General features: G+C 41.6%; 1 protein-coding gene across 2 annotated transcripts in view; it reads left to right on the plus strand.

The window, feature by feature from the left end:
- Nucleotides 1-27,523, plus strand: part of EFHC1 (EF-hand domain containing 1) — a 42,665-nt gene that overhangs the window by 3,724 nt on the left and 11,418 nt on the right. The window contains exons 3-9 of one of the 2 annotated variants that reach the window (XM_069562816.1): nucleotides 4,537-4,824; nucleotides 8,883-9,032; nucleotides 10,171-10,363; nucleotides 15,550-15,770; nucleotides 19,700-19,840; nucleotides 22,052-22,265; nucleotides 22,598-22,745. In XM_069562816.1, the coding sequence (XP_069418917.1) occupies nucleotides 4,537-4,824; nucleotides 8,883-9,032; nucleotides 10,171-10,363; nucleotides 15,550-15,770; nucleotides 19,700-19,840; nucleotides 22,052-22,265; nucleotides 22,598-22,745 (1,355 nt within the window). The remainder of the gene's footprint in view (nucleotides 1-4,536; nucleotides 4,825-8,882; nucleotides 9,033-10,170; nucleotides 10,364-15,549; nucleotides 15,771-19,699; nucleotides 19,841-22,051; nucleotides 22,266-22,597; nucleotides 22,746-27,523) is intronic. The other variant, XM_069562817.1, reaches the window with a different exon arrangement.

Raw genomic sequence — 27,523 nt, forward strand, 5'->3', positions numbered from 1 at the left:
ATGCCATCCAGCCATCTCATCCTCTGTCGTCCCCTTCTCCTCCTGCCCCCAATCCCTCCCAGCATCAGAGTCTTTTCCAATGAGTCAACTCTTCCCATGAGGTGGCCAAATTACTGCAGTTTCAGCTGTAGCATCATTCCTTCCAAAGAAGTCCCAGGGCTGATCTCCTTCAGAATGGACTGGTTGGATCTCCTTGCAGTCCAAGGGACTCTCAAGAGTCTTTTCCAATACCACGGTTCAAAAGCATCAATTCTTCAGTGCTCAGCTTTCTTCACAGTCCAACTTTCACATCCATACATGACCACTGGAAAAACCATAGCCTTGACTAGATGGACCTTAGTCGGCAAAGTAATGTCTCTGCTTTTCAATATGCTATCTAGGTTGGTCATAACTTTCCTTCCACGGAGTAAGCGCGTCTTTTAATTTCATGGCTGCAGTCACCATCTGCAGTGATTTTGGAGCCCCCCAAAATAAAGTCTGACACTGTTTCCCCTGTTTCCCCATCTATTTCCCATGAAGTGATGGGACCAGATGCCATGGTCTTCATTTTCTGAATGTTGAGCTTTAAGCCAACTTTTTCACTCTCCACTTTCACTTTCATCAAGAGGCTTTTTAGTTCCTCTTCACTTTCTGCCATAAAGGTGGTGTCATCTGCATATCTGAAGTTATTGATATTTCTCTCAGCAGTCTTCATTCCAGCTTGTGCTTCTTCCAGCCCAGCGTTTCTCATGATGTACTTTGCATAGAAGTTAAATAAGCCTATATTACTTGTCTGTTTTCTTGATCTTACAGAGTACTTATTGAAGCTAGAGGCAGAAAGGTACAAAATAATCTTGTGGAAATTTGCCATTTGTGCTGGTAATCACTTAATTAGAAGCAAGTATTTTTTACTCTATCAGCCATACTCTGTATCATCTCCCCTTCCCCATCTCAGCTAACTCATTTGATACAAACACATTAACATGTGCTTTCCTAGGCTGAACCTAAACATCCATTATCAGTGATATATGATTTTGTATGTCTTAACTTTGTTCTTGTGTCTCCTGTTTATTTACAGCTGTGATAGGCACTGCAAAGCCAATGGAAAAGGGAGAGGGATGAAAATACAAGGGAGGAGTGAGACAGGCATTTTTAACCATTTGTGCTGTGTTAAGTCGTTTCAGCTGTGTCCGACTCTTTGTGACCCTATGGACTGGGGCCCACCAGGCTCCTCTGTCCATGGGATTCTCCAGGCAAAAATACTGGAGTAGCCTGCCATTCCCTCCTCCAGGGGATCTTCCCAACCTAGGGATCAAACCTGCATCTCTTATGTCTTTGGCATTTGCAGGCAGGTTTTAACAGTTTATCAAGATATAAATGGTTATGTTCAGTTTTTACTGAAAACAATAGCAAATAACTATTGTAAACTAGAAAGTGAAAAAGTATTAATGAAATTCAAAGAGAGAAAATTGTGTCTAATAGGAAATAAGCTTCTTTTATTTTGTTTTTCTATGTAATTTTATGCTAATTGTCATTACTTAATTTATACTTTTTAAATACTATAATTCATTTCTTTAAAGATAATTATTATGAAAAGAATATTTGCATTTTTTCTGTTCATGTTACTTGGATCATCATAATTTCTTGATAAATAATTCTTACCATAGATTATGAAGTAGAGTAGTTCAGTGCATGGTTTTGAACCTAAGGTTTTGTTTTGTTTTTGTTTGTTTGTTTGTTTGTTTGCAGTAAGGAAATTACTGGTTCTGTGAATTAAATCAGAGTTTAAATTTTTTGAGAATACCCAGAAATCCACTTCATAGCCAAGATATGTGTCCATATTTTGGACATTCTTCATGCCATTCCTCATGATTAGAATATAACTGAATATAATGATCTCTTACATAGATGATAAAGACCAGGACTTCTCTAGGGAGTGCCTGCATCTTCCCCTTTGCTCCTGTACCGTTTTCGTCATTCCCCAGGCTGACTTCCAACTGTTTGTGGTGTTCTTCTTTCATCTTTTTCATCCTTCATCCTACTGCCGTTTCACTCAGGGGACTGCTTCTCTACCTAGTTTTTTTTAAGACATCCTGTCTTAAAAAAAAAAAAAAGAAAACCTACCTTCTTTCTACTTGGTTTATTCCTCAAAGCACAGCTCTGAGAACATCACTTCTTTAGGAAAATGTAACCACTACCCAGCTACTCTAGCCTACAGTGGTCACAATTCACAGCTGTAAATACACAAAGATAGATTAGGATTCGTTTGTACTGATCATGTGACATAATTCTATAAGGTTTGCTTTTAAATAACTCATTAACTTTTTTAAAAATAGAATGCATAAAATCCTGATTATTTGAGCCTTTAAAATGTGGGGTGTGTGTATGTATCTTTTTCCTGCCTCCCATTCTGAGGCCAGCTTTCTGTTGCCAAAGGTATCTGTATCCCCTCCACCATAGAAGACAGATGGGTTAGGAAGCTGGGTATGCTCCAGGGTTCAATATTTGTTCTTCTCCTTTGTCTTTGCTCACTCCTTGACTCCAGATTCTCACCTTGAAATGTCCTTTACATGATGAACTGCGTCCTGAATTCTAGATGAGTTACCCATTTGACATCTCCTCTTAAATGTTTAATGAATATCTCAAAAGTAAACATGTTCAAAACCAAACCCCTAATTTTGTTTCCTCATCCCCAAAATATGCTCCACTACAGTCTCCCCCATATCAATTTTCCATTTTTTTCAGTTGCTCAGGTCAAAATGTTTGAGTCATTTTGATTTTTTTCTAATGCTGACTTCTTTCCCCAAACCCAGCTCTGCATCTCAAGTCGCCTCCTTCGGTATTAACTGTGCTGTCAACTTAAATTCTGTAAGGCTAAATTCGAGCCCCCCATCTGCACTACCAAAGTCATCTTCTCAGATAAATCTGTGGTTCAAATACTGACTATTACGTACATGAATTACTGATCATGTCTTCATTTCATTTTTTGCAGTTGCTGTAAAATGTTACTGTAAAAGGATCTTCATATTTGACTTTTACTGTATGATTTTTTTGCTTTAAACATTCTGCTACATTCATCCATTTCATCTTTTTATTATGAATTTTAAGGCCCTGACTCCATTATATTCATATTTCTGCTATGCAGTTGCCCATTCTTTTTTTGTTTTTATCTTATTCTTCCACAGTAAACATTATACATTATTTCATCTTCTCCTCCATTGAGCCATAATTGTGTCTTCGCTAAAGAGTTTCCTTGGTTTGTTCCCCTTGTTTTAATAGAGTTGGGTTTGGGTTAACACTCTTACTTCCCTGAAACATCATTCTAATATGTTCTTGCCTTGGAAAGAAATGTTAAAAATAGAATAATAGAAACTTAAAAATCCCATTTTGTGCCATTTTGACTTTACACTGATGCCGCTGCTTCCAGAAGACCTGGGATTTGCTCCATGTGGGATGGTTGTTTCTGAGCACAGAATGGGTATTTACAAGCCACCCAAAAATGTTGTGATGCATGGTCAATTTGAGATTCATTCATATAAAGTCTCTAAGAATGAATATGTCATTAATACATGTTTACAAGGCACCCCACTTCTAAAGAAATGGACTTGAGATTTGTTTTCATTTTGAAACCAAATGTCATCGTCTTGTCCAAATTTCTTATCCTTTTCACAAATTTGAAGTGGAATTTTTAATGTTGAAATAAGGCTAGTAGAGTTAAGTCTTTAAGGAACACATTAGTAAACTGTCTACCCCTATTTTGAGTATTTAGTTCAGAGGTCAGCAAGCTTTTTCTATAAAGGGCCAAATAATAAATATTTGGGGCTTTGCGACTGACTTAGTCTGCTTGAGCTGCCATAATAAAATACAGACAGACAGGGGGCTTAAACAATAGAAATCAATTTTCCCACAGTTCTGGAGACTTCAAGTCCAAGATTGCTGTTGATTTGGTTTCTGGTGAAGGCTTTCTTCCTGCCTTTCAGACAGCTGGCTTCTTGCTGTGTCCTCGTATGGCCTTTCCCCAGTGCATACGTGCTGAGAGGGAGGGAGAGAGCTCTCTTCCTCTTCTTAGAAGGCCACCAGTTCTGTTGGATTGGGGCTCTACCCTCAGGACTCATGTAATCTTACTTAGCTCCTTAGCACCTTATCTCCAAATATAGTCACGTTGAAGGTTAAATTTCCAACACTGCATATTGTGGAGGTCGGGACATGATTCAGTCCATAGCAGCAGTCCAACTTCTCAACTCTGCCCTTATCATGGGAAAGCAGCCATTAGCAATTATATGTTATGTTGTATAGTTCCCATGTGTTTTTAAATTTTGTTCTCCTTTTGATTTTTCGACCATTTAAATATATTAAAAACTGTTCTTAGTTGCGAGTTCTATAGAACTAGACAGCAGGGGTAGCTTTGTCCCATGTTCGTAGTTTGGCAGCCTTGAAATTACAAGGTGGGAATGATGAGTATTTGAACCTCCCTGAGTGATTCTCGGCGTGAGAAGAGACTTGTTATTTTTCGATGAGACACTAACACACCATTTCTCCCGCCCTTCTGTATTACAGGTGCTTAAATTTGATGCCTATTTCCAAGAAGATGTTCCTATGTCAACTGAGGAACATTACAGGATCCGCCAAGTACACATTTACTACTATCTAGAAGATGACAGCATGTCTGTCATAGAGCCTGTTGTGGAAAACTCTGGGATCCCTCAAGGAAAGTTAATCAAACGCCAGCGCCTCTCCAAGAATGACCGGGGAGACCATTACCATTGGAAAGACCTAAACCGAGGGATAAACATCACAATTTATGGCAAGACTTTCCGCATTGTTGACTGTGACAAGTTCACGCAGGTATAGCATGTGTTTTTGGAAGTTTGGGTGTCTGGGGCATTGTTCTAATCTATGAGAGAACACATGTCACTTGTTAGGGTAAGAGGAGGGCGTTGATCCTCTGTCCTGAGTGGGTTAATATGTAGGTTAACTTGGCATTTGTGTATGTCATATGTGGCATCGTGGGCTTCCCAGGTGGCACTAGTGGTAAGAGCCTGCCTGCCAGATCAGGAGCTGTAAGAGATGCAGGTTCGATCCCTGGGTTGGAAAGATGCCCTGGAGGAGGGCATGGCAACCCACTCCAGAGTGCTTGCTTGGAGAATCCCATGGACAGAGGAACCTGGCGGGCTACAATCTATAGAGTCTCACAGAGTCAGACACGACTGAAGTGACTTAGCACACGTGTACCATCACTGCATGGTGACATCATTTTTTTCATGATGATATTGGTACATATCCTAAATGGATATTTGAGTAATAAAGTTAAACTCCCATTGTGGCTGAATCATTTGGTTAGAAATCAGTTCACATGCCAGTTCAGATAGAGTAGTGGAGCTGGGACCCTTGAAGGGATAGAAATATGACCTTGGGCAATTTAGCTTAAGTCTGGATTTACAAAAATAGCACTATCTCTACTAGCAGATATGAGCCAAAAGTTTTTGTGCGATTTGTATTTTTTTGAAATTCATACTTGCTGTATACTAGGGAAACTTGCTATCTAAAAAAATTCCTGGAATAAAACCATTTTTAAAGAAAAACACGTATTGGGAAAAATCTTCATTTCTCTGTTTCGTATGTAATGAATTTTTGACAGCTTTAATTGTAGAGAGAAGAAAAAAAGTGAAAGAGAGCACTTTCTTTAGCACAGAGTTTAGGTATTAGTAAATAATTGCAAATTTGCTTTAGTGAAGATACAGTTCCTAAATTTTTTATGCCTTTAATCCCATGTGACATAATGCCAAATGTGATTAAGTTTTACCATGCACCGAGCCCCTATGAATTCACTCATTTATTATTTTTTTAATTAGTAATTTATTTAGCAAATACTTACTGCCTGCTGAATGCCAGGCACTGTTCTAGGTGCCAGGTATAAAGATTTGCCCTTATGGAACTTATTACATTCTGGTTGGAGGAGACAAATAATAAGCAAACAAATGTTTGTCAGATGCTGCAAAGAGCTATGGATGAAACTAAAGAGGGGAAAGGGGTTGGAGTTGGAGGGGGTGCGGTATGTGAAGGCTGGCCAGGGAAGGCCTCACTGATGAGATGTCTCAGGGGCGGGACCTCAGGGCAGTGAGGGAGGGCGCCATGGCATCCGTGCTGCCCCGAGAGCAGCCAAGAAAACCGTAGAGAAGGTGGAGGCACCAGACCATCTTTGAGAGACCGTCCCCCTCAAATGGGTCTTGATATCTCTTTTTAGGTTTTGAAGTCCTTTTTATCATAGGGAGTTCCAGGATTGTGCCACCAATGAAAAATTATGATATGTTGTATGAATTTGAGGTATCACAATTGTTTTTACAGTCACATCTTTATAGATTGAACATTTGCAAGCTGATCCCTGAGCTGTTGATCTAAGCCAGTTATAGTCACTTCTCATTATTAATGGTAGTTATGTGCAGTACAGTCTTCATAGACACTGAATTAACAAATACTGAACCATTGCTCCTAAGAGAAGTGCAGAGTTGGGTGGGTTCCTACAAGCCTATGGTCAATACACGGTCTTGTTCTGTGTGTTGTTTCTGTTTACAGATTACTGTTGATTCATTAACATTGAGGTCATGACCAACAGCACTGTAAGTCATGCCTGAATGAAGCTTAGCTGACAGTTGTAATTTTTCCTTAAGGTACATCACCGCTGCCTTTTGTTTTTTTGTGGTAAAATGTAGGTAACATGAAATTCAGCACTTTCACCATTTTTAGATGTACTGAGTACTTAGCGATCCTCTTGTACTGAGAACGTGAGACAGCACTGTAGCACTAAGGTGGGGGGCCACTTCAAACTGCAGAATCGCCTACAGAAAGCACATAAGTGAGAAAAAGTGGCTGGCTCCAAACAGACTGAAAAGGACGCTCGAGGAAAAGGACTGAAACAGGCAGAACTTCCCAGTGTTCGACCTCAGCTGAGAGTGTGCATCAGACAACTCAGAATCCCCACTGCTCCGTGCTCGGCTGAAAAGCTCCACAAGGGTTGATTAAGTTGATAAGGTTGAGCAGGTAGACAGATTTGCAAAAACAGAAATGTGTGGAAGCTGAAGATCTAATGACTGAGAGACAAGAGCTGAGTGTTTCAGGCATTGATGATTAGATTATGCTTTCAATAACTGACCTGTTAGAAGTTGGCTCCTATAATGGTTTAAAATTTGTCCACATCTTACCTAATTTGATGGTTTTTGCTGTGGCTGGACCTAGGAGTGAATAAGAAAGGAAACTGTCTTTGCAGTGTGATTTGGACAAAGCACCATCTCTATTCATACACATCATCACCATCCATTCTCATGCCCTCCTCAGGGCTCTGCATAAATGGCCCCATAGAGCGAGCTGCACATGAGATTCCAGGCCCTAGGAATAGCAAGGAAGCAGCAGCGTTCCCAGACCTAACGGGGTCATCCAGGGTCCACAGGTTGTCTGGTGACCAAGGGCACCTTCCTGGAGCGTGGTGCCAAGTAAGAGACCAGACTCTGAACACCTGTGTTGGCGGGCTGCACCTAGGCTTCAAGCATCTGTGCAGAGATGTGGGGAGCCTTGCTCTGTTCAGGCCCACCAGTCTGTGTCTTAGTTTCCTGTCTGGGGGAATTCCCTCCCCCACTTCTTTCTTCTGCTCTCAAAGACACTCCCTTCTCTCTGCTCCTCCAGGGACACTTTAGAATAACCACTTCAAAGAGCTTAGGCTTTTTTCTAAGAGACAGGAAGAATAGTCAACTTCAGGAAGCTTCTACATTCCTGCCAAAACTTTAAATACTAAGATTACAAGCTAGTTAACAGAACTGATACTGGAGCCTGTATATTCTGGCCCTGAATTCTGTACATTTTGTATGGAATTGTCCAAAAGCAAACCACACAATTCCCCAAAGAAACCCACATTAATTTCCAGTTCCAGAATGTAAACAGATCCCAGGAAATTGGTTTGTGTGTGTGTGTGTGTGCTCAACAAAAAAGTTAGTTTGTTATGCTTTTAAGAACTGAGTTGTATTAAATATATAGTGACTTAAAATAATACATATTTGCTCATAATCAGCAAGGAAATTCAAGATCACATCAAGTTCAGATGGCTTTCTTTAACTTTTTCTAGTGAGATTTGAGCCCTTGATTCATCTTTCCTGTTTGATTGAAATATTTTTTGGTCTGAAATAACCAGTGGGTTTGCTTTCTTTTCCTTTTTTTTGGTGGGAAGTACTTAATCGTATATTTGTTTTAATTGAGATGGAAAGCTGGGAATTTGATTTCAGCTTAACTTTCCCTTGTGCAGCTTACCGCCATGTGCTCTATGATGGGCTCAATCCCGTCCGACTCTATGGACTGTAGCCCCCCAGGCTTCTCTTTCTGTGGAACTTTCCATGCAAGAATACTGGAGTGGGCTGCCATTTCCTACTCCAGGGGATCTTCCTGATGCAGGAATCGAACCTGTGTCTCTTGGGTCTTCTTTATTGGCAGGCGGATTCTTTACCACTGTGCCACCTGGGAACCCCAGCTTGGGCCCATACCTGACATGAATTACATACTGTTCAGACTATGATTAGGCTCCCAATGTGTAAGTATTATAGAAGTGTGTATAAGCAATCCTAGTTTTTCCTCTGTTCCTGGGCACCTAAATCTAATTGATCTGAATTCATATTTGGAGCCAGTTACCTTGCCACCGCATCGTCCATTTTTACTTAAGGTAATTATCAGTTATTGTCTGCATTACACAATTGGGTCAGTCGGAGGCTTGGTACTGCTAAGACATGCTCAAGCTTTAAACTAATGGTTAATGTGGACAGTGGCTTAGAAATTCTTATTAGTGTTTATTTTTACAGCATCACTTAGCACTTACTTTAAGAAGCTTCAAGAAGGATAATCATTATTAATTTTGAATTACGTAGGTATTTTTGGAAAGTCAAGGAATTGAGCTAAATCCCCCAGAGAAGATGGCGCTCGATCCTTACACTGAACTCCGGAAACAGCCTCTCCGTAAATATGTGACCCCAAAGGACTTTGATCAACTCAAGCAGTTTCTCACCTTTGACAAACAGGTAGATGAGTGACCCAGTAGGTTTGTTCCCAAAAGTGGCACTGCTTATTAGCAAGCTGTCTTGGTAGGTGTGTATTTTGAAACATTACATCTGTATTTTAACTGGTCAGGTACAGTGCTGTCTTTCTGGGGTTACAGGTACAGGAATCCCTAAGTTTCATGTCAGAGATTCAAAGAAGATTGTGAAGTTAAGTCTTGTGAGTTCCACCAAACTTCTCTCTTAAAGTAATTCCTGAGCACCATCTGCTCCCTAACTTTACATTTCCAGCCGCCCACTTCTTTTCCTAAATATGAATTAATCTCCAAGAATCCTTTGGGAAACCTTGAGTGAATTATATTGGGATGTTTCAAAGCTGTTGCATATATGTAGGTTTCTAATGTTAAAATAGTAATTTCAAAGCATTCCCATTGCAGATGCTTCCTTGTTAAATGTTATAATACGTTGATGTTTGAGTACTGAATGTTCTGGGTATTTTCCAACTCTTTTCCAGCCTGTCTTCCCCCTTGTGAGATGGTGTATAGAGCAGATCCGAGTCTTCTCTTCTCTGTACTAAAGGGAAAGAGAAAACAGCGAGATCACCCTCAGTGCTTCTCTGCTGCTGTTTCTCTCGGAAATGTAATTCTGTTTAGTACAGAAAATTTTACCTAGCACTACCAAATTCTTTTAAGAACATCCTTTAAACCAGCCATATGACTGTTACTCTTTTGTAAAGATTCTGTTTTTGAGGTTGAAAGAACTAAAATACCGATTAATAAATGAAAATTCTTTCCATACTAATTATATACAAACCATTCACGTGTATCTTTATTAATACATATAAACCACTGAATGAAGGGCCCACTGCTCTTTTAATTCAGCTTCTCTTTCGCTGACTAATATTTTGGATCAAAATGAATCCTTTCTCAGCACAAGCTTATAAGCCTATTACTTAATACTTTCCAGCTGTTGACATCTGGTTTATAATTTCAGATGTTTTTGTATCTTTGGTGAATAGTTTTTTTAAAATAACCATCTGAGGTTACTTCATAGTCTTTCTAGCTAATCTTTTCATCATTGATACATAAATGCCAAAGTAGCTAAGTTAAACTCTCCCCTTGTGGAATTTTTTCTTTAAGTCACTGCTTTGGGTTCTTCAAAGGTTCTTCGATTCTATGCCATCTGGGATGACACAGACAGCATGTTCGGTGAATGTCGGACCTACATCATTCATTACTATCTTATGGATGACACGGTGGAAATTCGAGAGGTCCATGAACGGAATGACGGGCGAGATCCCTTCCCCCTCCTGATGAACCGCCAGCGCATGCCCAAGGTTTTGGTGGAGAATGCAAGTATGCATGATTCAATTTATCCTCTGTTAATTGGGACCTTTCCTGGATCTCAGAGGAGTTACTCAATCATGTGATCATTCCCTTTACACTTGGGAGGTGCCTGCTGTGTTGTGTAGGCTTTCCCGAAACTTCCCTCCGTTACTGGCCCCTCAGTCCAAGCTAGTCTCTGAAATGGTCTGGCAGAGATAATTGATACCCAGATCAAGGGACCAGAACCAAAACAGCAGTGAGAGATTTATTTAAATGTGGAAGGGCAAGGCTTCTGAACCATTTCATGTCAAGTTTTTAGAGCTCTTCAGAAACAGTCTTGTTTTCATTCAGAGGTGCAGCTTACCATTTCCTTATGTGTGCTTTGGACTTTGCTTCTCACCTCAACCACTTCCTAATCAATCAGGAAGTTTCTGTGTGGAATAACTTGAGGCGGTAAAGACACATTTATGATTCGTAAAGGTGGATCCCCATCTTATCAGCCCCTGGTCTGTCTTTGCTGGTATAAAATAACCTTGTGAACTGGAGTGAAAATGCAGCTGAGACATGTTGTCTGTCACTACTTCTCTGGAATAAGTGGCCTTGCTTTAGTTATTGACTTAAGAGTTTAAGAATTTTCTCTTGCAAGAGTGTCATCTTGGGCACATGTACTGACCAATGTTTGGATGGATGACAGAACTCTGTCAATACTTTCATTGTGTTTTCTTTTTTTAACTCTGTTTTTTTGGAACTCAAAGATAAGAAATTCCATGTGTTGAGCAAGAGGTTTGTATCAGGTTTTAAACAAATCGGCCGTCTGAAGGCTAAATCCAGCCCACCCACATGTATTGCTGGGTCTGCGGAGTGTGTTTTAAAAATGCAGAGTTGTTTAGGGGCAAGGAGGTATAGATTTCCATCACTTGGAGAGTGAATAGTCAAAATGTGGTGAAAATACCCCGTGATAAATAGGTAGTTGTTAGAAACAGTAAACAAAATATACAAGAAAGCGAATGGGTGCATCTTAAATGCATACTGCTGTGTAGAGAAAAAAAACCAAGATGCATAGTGCAACACCATTTACATAAAGTAAAACCCAAAACAGTGTAAATAGTACACACGAAACCAGAAAGCAGGACATTAGAATGGTTGCCTGGGAGGCAGAGGAGAATGAGATTGGGGAAAGGGGGATAAAAATTGTCATCATTTTAAAATAAAGAGTTAACTTTAAAACCCTCTTATTTTAAGAAGTGAGAATAAGTGCTTTAACAGCTTCCATTCTCAAATAGCAATAACTGGATTGGTGCCCTTGTTCAGCTTAGTCCAGCTGCTGCCTGCTCTGTTCTACTTAGCTCCCATAGAACCCTCCTAGAGTTCCATGACATTGGACTGTGTGCTAATTTGGGCCTTCCAGGTGCTTAAATGAACTGAAATGCCTGCCATCTGGAGCTGACAAGTGTTAAAGTTATGATTGAGAGGAAGAATGGGAATGTATTCAGGGTGGCATGGAGAAGGGTCAGTAAATCTCATGAAGTCACTCTTAGGTTCCTTGTTTATCTGCATTATCAATGTGACCTATGTTTAAACTTTTGAACATGTAATCATCTGCTCCTATAACTTCCCAAATTTTAACAAAATCTCCATCAGAGGTAGATGGAGAGGTAGCCAGCTGACCTATGTATGATCCTTGAAAAGATAGGAGACATATGTTTTTGTGAAAGTTACAATTAGTTTTGTGGTAGCAGGACAGAAAAAGCTAAGCTCCCATCAGCTAAATAATTTCTTTAACTGGAAAAAGAAATGGTGTTAAAGCATCTGATTGACTTCCAGATGCCTTTATCTAGTGGGTAGTTCTTATTGAATTCAGTTAAACAAGAGTTAAGTATCCACTCTGAGAACCATGTCATGTGCTAAGTGCTGTGGAGGATAAGATAAAATTGCTGCCAGACCTAGAATGCCTGTCCTTCAGTTACTTTCAGTGGCTGGGAGACAAGCCATATACACATTCAGAGTGCTTAAACAGTAACACAGGTGCCCCAGGTGATCTGATTCCTGATTCGTGTGTCATGTAGACAGAGCTCAGAACAACGGGTGTGAGCTAGAAAGACCAAGGAAGCGTTTACAGGAGAGCCTTTACAGGGTTAGGTTAGTAAGACCTACCCCTTACTTGGAAAAATCTTATATACAGAAAAAAATGATTCCAGCAGTAAAAATCTGAGATGTAAGAAGCAGTAAAGAAAGAAAATGGTAAAATGTAGGTGAATCTAAATAAACATTGACTATGGCCACTCCAGTGTTCTTGCCAGGAGAATCCCAGAGACAGTGGGCCCCCATCTATGGGGTCACACAGTCGGACACGACTGAAGAGACTTAGCAGCAGCAGCAGCAGCAGCATACAAGCTGAAGGAATAATGTTGAATTTAAAGTGAAAGTGAAAGTTGCTCAGTTGTGTCTGACTCTTTGCGACCCCATGGACTGTACAGTCCATACAGTTTTCCAGGCTGCAATATTGGAGGTACTGCTCCCTCCTCCAGGAGATCTTCCCAACTCAGGGATTAAACCCAGGTCTCCTTCATTGCAGGTGGATTCTTTACCAGCTGAACCACCAAGATTGAATTTAAGGGGGTTAAGAATATCAAGGTAAAATTAAAGTGTATTAAAATAATGATATTGGAGCAGTGATAGATTAAGAAAACAAATTTTGAAAAGTGGGTATTTTTGTGGATTATTTATTTTCATCTAAATAGAATTAACTTAGAATACTATGTTGGTTTCAGGTGATCTGATACTTGTATACATTACAGAATGATCACCAGGATCTGTCTAGTTACCATCTGTCACCATACAAACTTATTATTGACTGTATCCCTATGCTGCACATTACATCCCTGTGACTCATTTTACAGCTGAAGTTTGTGTCTTTTAATCTTCCTCCTCAGTTTTACACTCATTCTATCACCCTGCTCCCCTCCGGCAACTACCAGTTAGTCCTCTGTATCTCTAAGTCTGTTCCTGTTTTGTTAAGTTTATTCTTTTATTTTACCTTTTGTTGTTGTCGTTCGGTCACTGAGTCTTGTCCAACTCTTTGTGACTCCATGGACTGCAGCACGCCAGGCTCCCCTGTCCTTCACTATCTCCTGGAGTTTGCTCAAACTCATGTCCATTGAGTCAGTGATACTGTCTAAACCTCTAATCCTCTGCCTCCCCTTCTCCTTTTACCTTCAGTCTTTCCCGGCATCAGAGTCTTTTCCAACGAGTTGACTCTTTGCATCAGGTGGCCAAAGTATTGGAGCTTCAGCTTCAGCATCAGTCCTTCCAGGGAGTATTCAGGGGTGATTTCCTTTAGGATTGACTGGTTTGATTCCTTGCAGTGCAAGGGACTCTCAAGAGTTTCCTCCAGCACCACAGTTTGGAAGCATCGATTCTTTGGTGCTGGGCCTTCTTTATGGTCCAACTCTCAGTAGCTTTGGCTTTATGCACCTTTGCTGTCTAGGTTTGTCATAGCTTTCCCTCCAAGGAGCAAACATCTTTTATGGCTTCAGTCACTGTCCACAGTGATTTTGGAGCCCAAGAAAATAAAATCTGTTACTACTTCCCCATCTATTTGCTATGAGGTAATGGGACCAGATGTCATGATCTTAGTTTTTTGAGTGTTGAATTTTAAGCCAGCTTTTTCATTCACCTCTTTCACCCTCCTGAAGAGGCTCTTTAGTTCCTCTTCACTTTTGACCATTAGAGTGATATTATCTGCATATCTGAGGTTGTTGATATTTCTTCTGGCAGTCTTGATTCCAACTTGTGATTCATCCAGTCTGGCATTTCACATGATGTACTCTACATATAAGTTAAACAAGCAGGGTTCCAGTGTATAGCCTTGATGTATTCTTGCCCCAGTTTTGAACCAGTCAGTTTTTCCATGTCTACTTTTTAGATCCCACATGTACATGAAATCGTACAGTATTTATCTTTCTCCAACTTAATTCACTTAGCCTAATAACTCTTTAGGTCTCGCCATGTTGTGGGAAATGGCAAGATTTCATTCTTTTTTATGGCTGAGTATATTCATTGTATAAATGGATAATGAAAGAAAAAGACACATATCATATGATATCATTTATATGTGGAATCTAAAATAAGACACAAGTGAACCTATTTATGAAATAGCAACAGACTCACAGCCATAGTGAAGGCTGATTCTGTGTTTGGAAATCTGTTGATTTCCCCGGATGAACAGATTACTGGAACCGTCCACACTGACTGTCCCTGCCTTCTGCCACAGGATCACACTGGCCTCATAGCATTGATCACAATTATAATGAAACCACTTTTTGTGTGTTTAGAGTGTTGTCCCAAACAGTGTTGCTTCCATCAAGCCAGAAATTTTATCCATATTATTAACTGTGGTCACTAATAATTTGTTAGATGAGTGGATAAATGAGTGGGTGAAAGTGAAAGTCGCTCAGTCATGTCCAGTTCTTTGGGACCCCATGGACTATAAAGTCCATGGAATTCTCCAGGCCAGAATACTGGAGTGGATAGCCATTCTCTTCTCCAGGGGATCTTCCCAACCCAGGGATCAAACCCAGGTCTCCCGCTTTGCAGGTGGATTCTTTACCAGCTGAGCCACAACGGAAGCCCAAGAAAACTGGAGTGGGTAGCCTATCCCTTCTCCAGTGAATCTTTCCAACCCAGGAATCAAAGTGGGTTCTTCTGCATTGCAGGCGGATTCTTTACCAACTGAACTATCAGGGAAGCCCCCAAATGGGTGGGCAGTTGAACTAAATGACTTGGATCCCCCCACCCTAGACCCAATACTCTGTCTTTATAGAAGGATGTTTATTCTTTTCTCTTGTGATGATTCCTTCTAAGCCTTAATTCTACTGAGATTAGTGACCTGTGGACAGAGGAGCCTGCCTGTCCATGGGGTTGCAAAGAGTCGGACACAACTGAGGACTAACACACACCCAACAGGGATATCAGAAGCCTAATATGGGAGAGAGACTTTACAGAAACCATCTGGGCCATTACTTATGGGTCCCCCCCGTTCACATATAGAAATACGCAGCCCTGTGTTCTGCTGGGAGCGTGGAGGAGTCACTGACCCTCCGTCAGAGCTGAAGCCCACACCGCTCTGTTCTCAGGATTGCCCGGCTGTTGTGTGCCTGTCTTTCTTCCCATCCTCATTCCTTTTTCTCTCTCCTCTTTGTGCTGTTTTTTGTTAGAGAACTTCCCTCGGTGCGTGCTGGAGATCTCTGATAAGGAGGTGTTGGAATGGTACACGGCCAAAGACTTCATCGTCGGGAAGCCGCTCACTATACTCGGGAGAACTTTCTTCATTTATGACTGTGACCCATTTACTCGGCAGTATTACCAAGAAAAATTTGGAGTCTCCGATTTACCACGCATTGATATGAGCAAGAAGGAACCCCCTCCTATGAAACAGGTAATGGGACACTGGCTCTGAGGTTAGTGAGGGAGTTCGTCTTCTGATCGAGGACTTTAAGGACAAAAAGGGCTCTTATATGAACACCCAATTAAAAATGGGCAAAACATATGAAATAGAGCAGTTCACAAAAGCAGAAATACAAATGGCTAAAGAACATATGGAAAGACCCTCAACTCATCATTGAAGAAATAGAAATTAAAATACTGAGGTTTGGGATTTTTGATTTAAAAAGACTCAACAGCATCCAGTGTTTGCCCTGATGTGATGAAATAAGCTTTTTCCTGGACTGCTAATAGGTGACCCAGTGAGGAAAGCTCTGAAAGACCGTTTGTTATCATTTTAACTTTTCCAAAATAAAATATTACCTATCTCTTGACCCAGAAAATCTCGTTTGGGGATTATAAAAAGAAAGGTGTAAGGACCTGTATTGTAGCAATTGTTTATAATAAAGTGTTAGAACATTGGCCGAATAAATTATAGTATATCCATCCATACAATTAGAAGACTGTAAGTCTCGTTAAAAAAAAGGAGGAAGTCTGTGCATATTAGCATGAAAAAAATGTCCATAACATTTTTAAGGGAGTGTGAATACATGATGTGGCACTAATTTCTGTAGAATACTGTATCTAACATCTGCTTCCGTCACTGAGGAAAAGACCTGGAGGAATGTTTCCCCAGATGATCTACAGTTGATAGTTATCCAGTGGGCAGAAGGGAGGGAAGGAGGGAAGTGCGAGATGACCAGGGACCTATTTTTTATACGGTGTGGTTTTAATTTCACTTTCTATACCAAGCTGTGTATTACTTTAATAATTTTTAAAATTTTTTAAATTAAATTCCAGACCCCTAAGGCATTTCTTTCTTTTTTTTTAAATTTGCCTATTTATCAAACCTTTCACTTAAAAAGTGATTGGGAGCAAAAAAAAAAAACCTAATTAATTGAAGATGTTGGAAGATGGTGTTCTTTAATTATAGTATTGCTGTCCTTAAAATCAGGCAGAACCCCAGAATTCAGTTCTGTGTACCTCAAAGCCCACTGTGATCTGAGAGTAAGTTCATGGTGTCTTTAATGCACCAAAATAGTAATCTAGTAAACTTGGGCTTTCAGAATGGCTCAGCCACGTATTTTAGAGTTTGAAGTAACAACTTCGTGTTTTCAGAGTTACACAGCCAATTCCAGAAGCATCTCAGGTATCAAGGCCCACAGTGACATAGACCAAAGGCACTGGTGCTATTACACCTGTCTAGGGGAAGAACAATTCACACAACCTCTTTGTGTGTTGCTTGTGTGTAATAAAATAGTGTGTGAGCATCCATGGCCCATCTTTATTTTGCCAGCATGTAAAATTATGTCAGCGGCCTCTTTTGAAAAGACAGTGATTGGAAAGATGGAATGATTGAGTTCCTCCAGCCTGGCCCCTACTTTACCCACATCTCTTGGCCCAAGCCGCTTGTGTATCTGCTGAGTTACAAGGGTTCTGTGTCCTGTTTTATCCCCTGGACTTCTGCTAATGCTCCTCCTCCTGCTTGAACCACTTTTGTATCATTTCTTTACATGGCTCTCTCTTACCTCTCACGACTTAGTGTAGGCCTTCTTTCTTCCAAGAAGCAAGTACCTTTAAGCTCTCCTCAGTCATTACCCCTTGGCTGTCTAAACTCTACACAATGAAGTGGGGACACAGGGATGGGAGGCTAGCAGTTTCTAGAGGCACCAAGCCAGAGTCAAGCCAATGGGCAGGGACAGAGCTGGATATGAATTGCATATGTTTGATTTGAGAATCGTGACCCTCAGATCAGGAGTAAGTCCACATGGATCCAGAGGCCACATGAGCTAGATCTCAGACTCGTTCAATCTGGAGACATGCTGGTAGGGAGGAGGAAGAAGCCAGGGCCAGGAGGGCCCATCTGCCGTGGAGCCAGCCTCTGAACACAGCGTTTAAAGGATGAGGGGCTCTCAGACTTTGTGTGTATATGTGTACATGTTAAAAAAAAAAAACAAACCCTGGGCAGGAACTCTGGAGGGTGGGTCATTGGAACAGGGGTATCTAGGAGTGGCGATGTCCACAGAGGAATAGCTCCAGTTTGGAACAGGACCCATGCAGCAGCTTGGCGTATGGTGGAGTGTGAGAAGCACAGTACCAGGGCCGCAGGCAGGAGGGCTGATAGTTAGAGAAGGCCTGCATCCCAAGAGGGGAGATGAGATTCGATTTGAGGGAAATAGGTGGAAGCCTGTTAAAACACAAAAGGGATTTGGCAGGAAGGTGCTCAGAAGCTTACCTCCCTATTTCAAACCCCTTAACCTCCCCTGCACCCCCCAACCAGGTTGCTCTCACCGTGTATTGACATTAGATTGTGCCACTGCATTTCTGCTGCTTACAGGTAAGTTAGAGCTTAGCATGTGGGCAGTGCTATGGGCAGCTTAGCACGAGGGACTTTAAACCAAAGTTGCTCTGTCCATGGCACCTTACGTATTCCCTGCCTACTGGTTTCGCATTTGGGACAAATTAGTCATTATCCATCTACTGGATCCACTAATCACACTTCCCTGGTGGCTCAGACAGTAAAACCATCTGCCTACAATGTGGGAGACTGGGGTTCAGTCCCTGGGTTGGGAAGATCCCCTGGAGAAGGAAATGGCAACCCACTCCAGTATTCTTGCCTGGAATATCCCATGGATGGAGGAGCCTGGCAGGCTACAGTCCATGGGGTCGCAAAGAGTCGGATACGACTGAGTGACTTCACTTAGTCACATTCTAGCCATGCAGATCATATTAATCACATACAGCCCAGAGGTGGGTGAAGGATCAGTGTTCTAAGCACTTCACCTTGAATGAACATAACAGAGTCCATGGTTTTTGAGGGAGTCCCCATTATAGATGGATCAGGGCTCATACAGACTAATTTGTTAAACTTGCTGAATACAATATGTTTGAAGATTTGGGGAAGGTATCTACAGGTGAAAGCATGGTACGAGCAATTTTGCTGAGAAAGCAGCGCAGAAAGGATTCAGAGAAAAAGAATTCAGCTGCAGTCTGCCTGGCATTGATGAGAGGGAAGAAACCTCTGAGTTATTAATACTTAGGTTTTTGACAAATCCCAGCATCCTGTAGTGGTACCTTCAGCCCTTTATGGAGCCTGAGTTCATGACAAACATAAGTTCACCCTGTACTTCCACACTCACCGAATAATCTTTGCATCTGGAATTCAGCTCCATGAGTTTACTTCTTCACCAGGAAAGGGGAGTCCTGTGTGGACAGTGAGGGTTCTGAGTTCTCAGTAAAGTATGACTGTCATTACTATGAGGCAAAAATCAAGAAATAAAAATATCAGAAGTATGGAGGTGAATAGGGAAAAAAAAGGAGCATTGAACCAAGCCCTGACGCCTCCACCTCAGCCCAGCTCCAACACACAGATGTGCACACTGTGGGTGAACTGAGAAAATGGTTTCCAGATCTACCAGGTGGAGACCTACACCCCAGAACAAAGAAGTCACAGGCCCCTGGGCCTTACCATGCTCCAAATCCATGAGTACCAGGGCTGGGGAGCAGGGCAAGGCTCTGCTGGGGCGGTAAGGGGTCAGTGGACGTCAGCGATGTCTCAGTCCAGTCTGGAGGGTTACTTTGTAGCATCATGAGTCACTTGTGTGAGCAGTGACCAAGGGCGTAAAATCTATAAAGAGGAACGGAATATGTGATATGTTGTGTTTTCCGATTGCATTTGAATATGTAGAAATTACTTTTAAATATTTTCTAGACTGTATGGTGGATTCATGTTGATGTATGGCAAAACCAGTACAATACCGTAAAGTAATTAGCCTCCAATTAAAATAAATAAATTAAAAAAAATTAAAAACTTACAGTTACCTTTAATGAAATTTTAAAAACAAGCAGCATCTGCTTTATTTCTTGCTTCCTTTTTTTCTTCAGGAGTTGCCTCCCTATAATGGTTTTGGCCTAATTGAAGACTCTGCTCAAAATTGCTTTGCTCTCATTCCAAAAGCTCCCCAAAAAGATGTTATTAAAATGCTGATGAACGAGAACAAGGTGCTTCGTTATTTGGCCACACTGGTGAGGACAGTCTTTCTATCCTGAGATTCTGTTGTGTCTCAGTACTGTGCAGAGTTGTCCATTTTGTCTGTAAGCTAGAGAGTAACAGCTGTCGGAGTTACGTTGAACTCCAGCCTTCAGGCAGGGTGGGTGGCATTAAGCATGGTGCTCTCGAACCAAGACCTAGCTCAAGTCCTATCTGCGCTCAGAGTCTCTCTGAAATCATTAATCTGTCCTCTCTAGCCCTCACATTTTGACCGACTGTTTGGCCTTTTTTATTAAGCAGTTATGAAAGCCTTGACTTATATTCAAAGTATCTGTCTCTCTGTGTGCCTTTCCAGTGAACTGTCATTTCCTTGACGGTAGGGACCATGTCTTTTATATTCATTAAATGTAACAAATGGAATTGTACTAATTTAATAGGTAACTTTGGGAGGTCATATGTTTAGTGGCTAAGAGGTTTGGAAAGAGACAAATTTAGATCCTGAATGTTCCACTCAGTGGCTGAATTGCCTGAAGCAAATTACTGATAAGAATTCAAAGGGTAATGTCTTTAAAAATAGAAGAAAAAAAAAACAGAAATAGAAATATAAGTGTTTTATTTAGACATAAATAGCAGAAATCGACATGTTACTCTGGCAATAGAAATGTGTTTGAAAAATGAGAACATAGTTAACTGATATATTTTTTGAAATGTTGAACAAAGCTTTGAAACGAGAGTTCTAGTAAATTCTAGGCCAATTAGAACACTCCACACTGTAAGAATTCTGGTAGGGCAGAAACCAACACAACATTGTAAAGCAATTTTTCTTTGATTAAAAAATAAAATAAAAGAATTCTGATTAATGAAGGTTTTGCATTGTTGGCTAAGTTCTTTGAGTTACTATTAAAGTTCAAGAGGTTTGTTGAATTATAACATAGTAATTGTGAATTCCTTGAGGGCAGGGGTAGTGTCTCTTTAGACTTTGTAGGCACTCGATAATTATTGGTTGAGTTGGTAAATGAATTTATTTACACATACACTGTCCATGAGTCAGGCAAAATAATGTTATACTCATTTTATGTTTTGAAATATAAGAATCAGAGAGGTTAATTGGTGTGTCCCAGGTCTTAGTGCTTAGACAGAGGCAGAACTGGAACTCAACCTAATGAAAACTCTTAAGTTGAAAAGATACATGCACCCCAGTGTTCATAGCAGTACTGTTTAAAATAGCCAAGACATGGGAGCAACCTAAATGTCCATCAACAGAGGAATGGATATAAAGAAGCTGTGTGGAAGTGTGTGTGTGTGTGTGTGTGTGTGTGTGTGTGTGTGTGTAAGGGAATATTACTCAGCCATAAGAAAACTGGAATAATTTGCAGCAACATGGATTGACCTAGAGATTATCATATAGTAGAATTTCAGTGAACAAGCCTGGAAGAAAAGAATGAGGTAGAAAATTAGCATTATGCACACACCACAGTATCTGGTCTTGTTGCTGACCAGATCCATCAACAGATGCTAAAATTAGTGGGAAACCCTTTGGGGAAAAACACGATTTCCATAGCTTGCAAGCACCTCCCTCAAAATATTTATTAACTGCAAAGGGAAAGATGGTGACTTCCTAGGAGAGAAACCTACCAGGCATCTTCTTAACCAAGTGATCAAGATCAGCGTCACCAATAAAAAGACGTTTTGACATCATGGACTCCTTTGATATGCACAGAAAAGGATCTTCATAAATTTTCCTCTCCTTTAAAATTTTCTTTTTAAAATTATGTATAGAAATGGATTTGTGTAAAGGCATAGACTTTGCATAGTTACTTTAGTGTCCTTGAAGCTGAACATAATGTCAGCTGAGAGGTTTCAGACTAGCCACCTTTGGGTAGAATATAGCCCATATGTTATCTCTGGCCTGCCTGGTGCTTTTAAAGAGTTGAAGTCAACATGTTAAAGTCAGGGATTTAATATAGTAATCCATATTTCTATCTTCTCATGAAAAATTGGAAGATCTACTAACATTGGGCCTGCGTTCATTCCCACAGGCAACAGTCAACTGGTGTGAGTTGGGGGAGCTTCCCTTAGGTGAAATGTACCCTGTCCAGGCCTCCAGAGTCCCCCTATACTGTTCATTCATGTTATATTCCATATGTTAGGCTTATATTGTAGCCTAGTCCCTGTAGGTATTTTAGTTGGCGGCATCTGCATAGATCGTGTATCTTCATAATGTCCTCTTTTCTTCACCTTTCCAGGAATCCCCCATCCCAGAAGACAAAGACCGCCAGTTTGTCTTGTCTTATTTTCTGGCCACTGACATGATCAGTATCTTTGAGCCTCCTGTTCGCAATTCTGGTATCATTGGGGGCAAGTATCTCGGCAAAACTAAAGTTATCAAACCAGATTCCTCGGTGGAAAACCCTGTATACTATGGCCCCAGTGACTTCTTCATTGGTGCTGTGATTGACGGTAGGTCTCAGCAGAGTTCAGGCTTTCCTACTGGCTTTATTGGGGATTTAACTGAGTGAACACTTGTATAAGGCATTAGTCTGCAGTCCAGAAGTACATGTGGTTCAATGTCTTAATATCCTCCTTTATCAATTAAACTGTAAATTGGTTGCATTTGTTGGCTGTAGATGGAGACTCGGAGCTCCCTAAGCACTGAGCAAACTAGTGCATATTAGTTTGGAGAGATATTTAAGGTTTATTAGTCTAGGTCATAAATACATGTCTGTGAATTTTTACTCTTGGTTGCCTGATAAAAACATAACCAGGCTAATGTATTTCTACCTTCTCCCCAGTGTTTGGCCACCGGTTCGTCATCCTTGATACAGACGACTACGTTTTGAAATACATGGAGAGCAACGCTGCCCAGTATTCACCAGAAGCACTCCTGTCGATTCAGAACCGCATTCAAAAGCAAGAGGCTCCCGCACCAGAATTGGATGGGTATGTCTGACCATCTGAGATCCATTTTGGCTTTGGCACAATGAGATATTCAGCAAAGAGTTCTTAACAAAATGAATGGGTAATCACATTTTAGCTTTTCAGGTTTCCCTCACCAATGGAAATTCTTATACACGGGTGGTGGTTGTTTAGTTACTAAGTCGTGTCCTACTCTTTTGTGTCCCCATGAACTATAGCCTGCCAGGCTCCTCTGTCTATGGGATTTCCCAGGAAAGAATTCCAGTATTCCAGGAAATGGGTTGCCATTTCCTTCTCCAGGGGATCTTCCTGACCCAGAGATAGAACCCATGTTTCCTGCTTGGCAGGTGGTTTACACAGGTTACCTGAGTCTAATGTAGTAACTTGGGTTTCCTTGGTGCCTCAGTGGTAAAGCATCTGCCTGCCAATGCAGGAGACACCAGTTCAGTTCCTGGGTTGGAAAGATCCCCTGGAGAAGGAAAAGGCAACCCACTCCAGTATTAATGCCTGGAAAATCTCATGGACAGAGGAGCCTGGTGGGCTGCAGTCTATTTTGGGTCTTAAAGAGTCAGACATGACTTAGTGACTAAAAACAATGATTAAGACAGTGGCTATAGCAGAGATGAGAGGAGGAGGAGGTAAGGATGATGAATGTTTCTGACCTGAGCATCTGGAAAGGAGGAGTTGCCACCAGCTGGGATGGAGACGTATATTGTAGGTAGAGGAGGGTTTTTTGGAGGCAGTGGGGTGGTGGGGATGTTTCAGTGTTGGACATACTGGGGTTTAAGATACCTTTAGATATTCAAGTAGAGTGATCAAACAGGCGGTTGGACATATAAACCTAGAGTTCAGGTGAGAGGCCTAGGCTGTGGGAGTTGTGGGCATATAAATGATATTTTAAGCCACGAGACTGGGTGAAATCTCTAAGGTAGCCGTTATAGACAGAGAAGAAAAAATAGCTCCAAGGATTGCACTCTGGAGTCCTCCAGCAGTAAGAGTTGGAAGAGAAACCAGAGAACAGCTAGTGAGGCAGGAAGAAAGCTAGGCAGGTGTGGTGTCCTGGAATCCAGGTGGAGGGTCCAGGCGTCCCCTTTTGCCCAGAAGTTTATAGTGGGATTATAAATGTGACCACACAGACAATCTTTGCACCAATGGGAAAATTCACTCTTGTTCTGCAGCTTCAAAACCTTTTTGTCAAAACATGAGAAACTCTGATGGTTACAAATGTATAGGGAGATTAAAAAATAGGGAAATTGATTTTTATTTAGTCCCCTGTAATTTTAAGACATTGCCAACGCTAAGGATTAAAAATGTTTCATTTCTTTGTAAAAAACAATTAAGAGTAGTTGGAATAGTGCTTGCCTTCTTGTCACACAATCTGTGATTCAGAACGAGTATCTTTTCTGTGCCTCCGCAGATCATCAGATTCCTTTCCAAGTTTGAATCAACTTCCGATGTTTTTTTATTTTCGCTTTTATGTTGTGAATACATCCCAGAGTTCCTTTAATGACAGGGAAATATCTCAGAGTCCTTTTATGTGAAGTTTTTGAGCTTCCTAGGTGGCTCAGATGGTAAAGAACCCGCCTGCACGTGGGAGACCTGGGTTCTATCCCTGGGTTGGGAAGATCTCCTGGAGGAGGAAATAGCATCCCACTCCAGTGTTCTTCCCTGGAGAATTCCATGGACAGAGAAGCCTGGCAGGCTGCAGTCCATGGGGTCACAGAGAGTCGGACACGACTGAGTGACTTCCACTGCATGTCTTGCTGGCATCTGGGATATCATGACTCTTTTTGTCCCGATCATTTCCTCCTTTTTGCATCAGTGAGCTGGCCTTTGCTGGGGTCCTCTGGCTGCACATCGAGTTTCTCGAACGGCAGCGGTGTCCACATTCCCACAGTGAGCTAGTTCTTCTCTAACTCCCCTGTGTTTGACCTGAATTCTCCTTTCTAGCTCTGTCACTTTTGATTTTATGCTGCACTCTCATCTTTACTGGCCAGAGTTCTCTCTTTCATTGTCCATTTTTGCAAACTGTCACTTGAGTTTATCCTTTAGAGAAAAGGAAGCAATGCAGCTACAGACTTTACTATCTGTGTGTGGCTTCAAAAACACATGCCTGGTTACTAGTTACTGACAGATTTTGAAGAGAAGATATGCTTGTCATTGATTGTAACACACATCTGCTATTTATACAGTGACTTGTGGGCTAGAAATCTGACAGTGAGTTTTCACTTTAGGCAGTAATTCACAGTTAATGAACTGTGGTAACTGAAAGTCGAACCATGTTGTTGAAGGACTGGGTTATTTAACCAGTAAGCTGTGGTAACTGAAATTCATGCATATCTGAGCCGTGCGAAGTCGTAATTGTCTGCACATCAATGAAAACAGTGATTCGCTGTCTCAGGTGAGGATTTAGCAACAAGTAGGGGGTACTGGAAGAAGCACAAGCTGGAATCAAGATTGCCAGGAGAAATATCAGTCACCTCAGATATGCAGATGACACCACCCTTATGGCAGAAAGTGAAGAGGAACTAAAAAGCCTCTTGATGAAAGTGAAAGAGGAGAGTGAAAAAGTTGGCTTAAAGCTCAACATTCAGAAAACGAAGACCATGGCATCTAATCCCATCACTTCATGGCAAATAGATGGGGAAACAGTGGAAACAATGTCAGACTTTAATTTGGGGGGGCTCTAAAATCACTGCAGATGGTGACTGCAGCCATGAAATTAAAAGACACTTACTCCTTGGAAGGAAAGTTATGACCAACCTAGATAGCATGTTCAAAAGCAGAGACATTACTTTGCCAACAAAGGTCCGTCTAGTCAAGGCTATGGTTTTTCCAGTGGTCATGTATGGATGTGAGAGTTGGACTGTGAAGAAAGCTGAGCGCTGAAGAATTGATGCTTTTGAACTGTGGTGCTGGAGAAGACTCTTGAGAGACCCTTGGACTGCAAGGAGATCCAACCAGTCCATTCTAAAGGAGATCAGTCCTGGGTGTTCTTTGGAAGGAATGATGCTAAAGCTGAAACTCCAGTACTTTGGCCACCTCATGCGAAGAGTTGACTCATTGGAAAAGACTCTGATGCTGGGAGGTTTTGGGGGCAGGAGGAGAAGGGGACAACAGAGGATGAGATGGCTGGATGGCATCACCAACTCAATGGACATGAGTTTGGGTAAACTCCGGGAGTTGGTGATGGACAGGGAGACCTGGCGTGCTGCGATTCATGGGGTCGCAAAGAGTTGGACACAACTGAGCGACTGAACTGAACTGAGGGGGTCTGGCGACCTCAGTGAGGACTTCCACTGGAATAGGGGAGTGGGCTTAAGAGATGGAGGAGAGGAACTTGAGGAAGTTGGTGCAAAGGGGAATAGGGAGATGGGGAGTAGCAGGCAGAGGAAGTGGAGTCGAGAGAAGGCTTTTCTTGTTTATAAGAATAAAGAGCAGCAAGTTTGTATGTAAATGGGAATAATTCTGTAGGGAAGGAAACATTGATAAATCTGTGAGAGAGGGGACGTTTCTGGTGTCTGTGAGAGACAGTGGGGTGTTTAGGACACAGAGGGAGGAACTGGCTTTAGATGGAAGCATTGGTCATTCATCTCGGGCAGTGGTTCACCAATGTTCACATTTAGGAATGTTCACATTCAGAGGTCAGAGAGCAGCTCTTACCTCACAGACTTCCACGAGGGTCTCGAGAAGCTCCCAGGGTCCCTGGATTGCTCTCTGAAACCATAATGTGTGTGCCAGGCAGGAAGGCAGGGTGTGTGGGTGCAGGTGCTGGCGGGTTGGTGGAGGGGTCCACCCGTGGGTGAGGGGTCCTTCTCATTGTGCTGCTGTTTTCGCTATAGCAGTGCAGTAGGAAGAATGCAGATGTGGAGATGTTGGAGATTCCGGGAGGAGAAGTTGGGAAATGTTCTGTTGACTCTACAAATAAATAAAATGAATATAAAAATAAAGTGAAAATAAATACATACCATCATTTTACCTGCTACTAAGAAAGAAAGACTGTCAGTTATATTTGAGACTCACCATCAATTTTAAAATGCATCCTGATTCTAGAGATGTGAAAAATATGAAGGAAAATAAGTCTCTTTGGCTGGGGAAACATGGCCGCCGTCTCGGAGAGTGGGAGGCAGATGGCATGAGGGCCATAGTTTGGTGGCTGGGCACCAGGAAGGGCCAGGTTTGGATTCATGGTACACATTTAACTCGAGTACTTCTCAAAAGCTTTTTTCTGTAATTTCCCCATTTCTCTGCAAATACCAGGAACACTGGAAAGCTTCTTGCTTTGGCATACTACAGGTGGGCTATTTTCTCCCCCTTTATTTAGTAATGAGGAAAAGATAGTATCAGGTCACTTAGAGTAAGATACGAATAGAAATAAATTCAAGTTCTGGGTTAATAGATCCATGGCTATCCTCGTTCTGACCCTCACTTCCGTTCTCTTCTCTTGTGATGAGTCAGGGCTAAATGAGAGAAAATGCTCAAAGGTGCTATGAACCCAGGGGTCTCGCCCTTCGTGTCTTATAGCCGTACTTCTTTTGGCTCCTAACTCCACCCATCTGGTAAAGAATCCCCACTCTAAGGAAACGCAAACCCTGTATTTGATCGTTGCTAAGAATAATGAAAAAGGTTTCTATTTGTCATGCCCAAGAACTTTTTATGTCCAGGGTTGGCTGCTGCTGCTGCTGCTAAGTCACGTCAGTCGTGTCCGACTCTGTGTGACCCCATAGATGGCAGCCCACCAGGCTCCTGTCGCTGGGATTCTCCAGGAAAAATCCTAGAGTGGGTTGCCATTTCCTTCTCCA

Source organism: Ovis canadensis, chromosome 20, assembly GCF_042477335.2.
Source record: "Ovis canadensis isolate MfBH-ARS-UI-01 breed Bighorn chromosome 20, ARS-UI_OviCan_v2, whole genome shotgun sequence".
In the NCBI taxonomy this organism is placed as follows: Eukaryota; Metazoa; Chordata; class Mammalia; order Artiodactyla; family Bovidae; genus Ovis; species Ovis canadensis.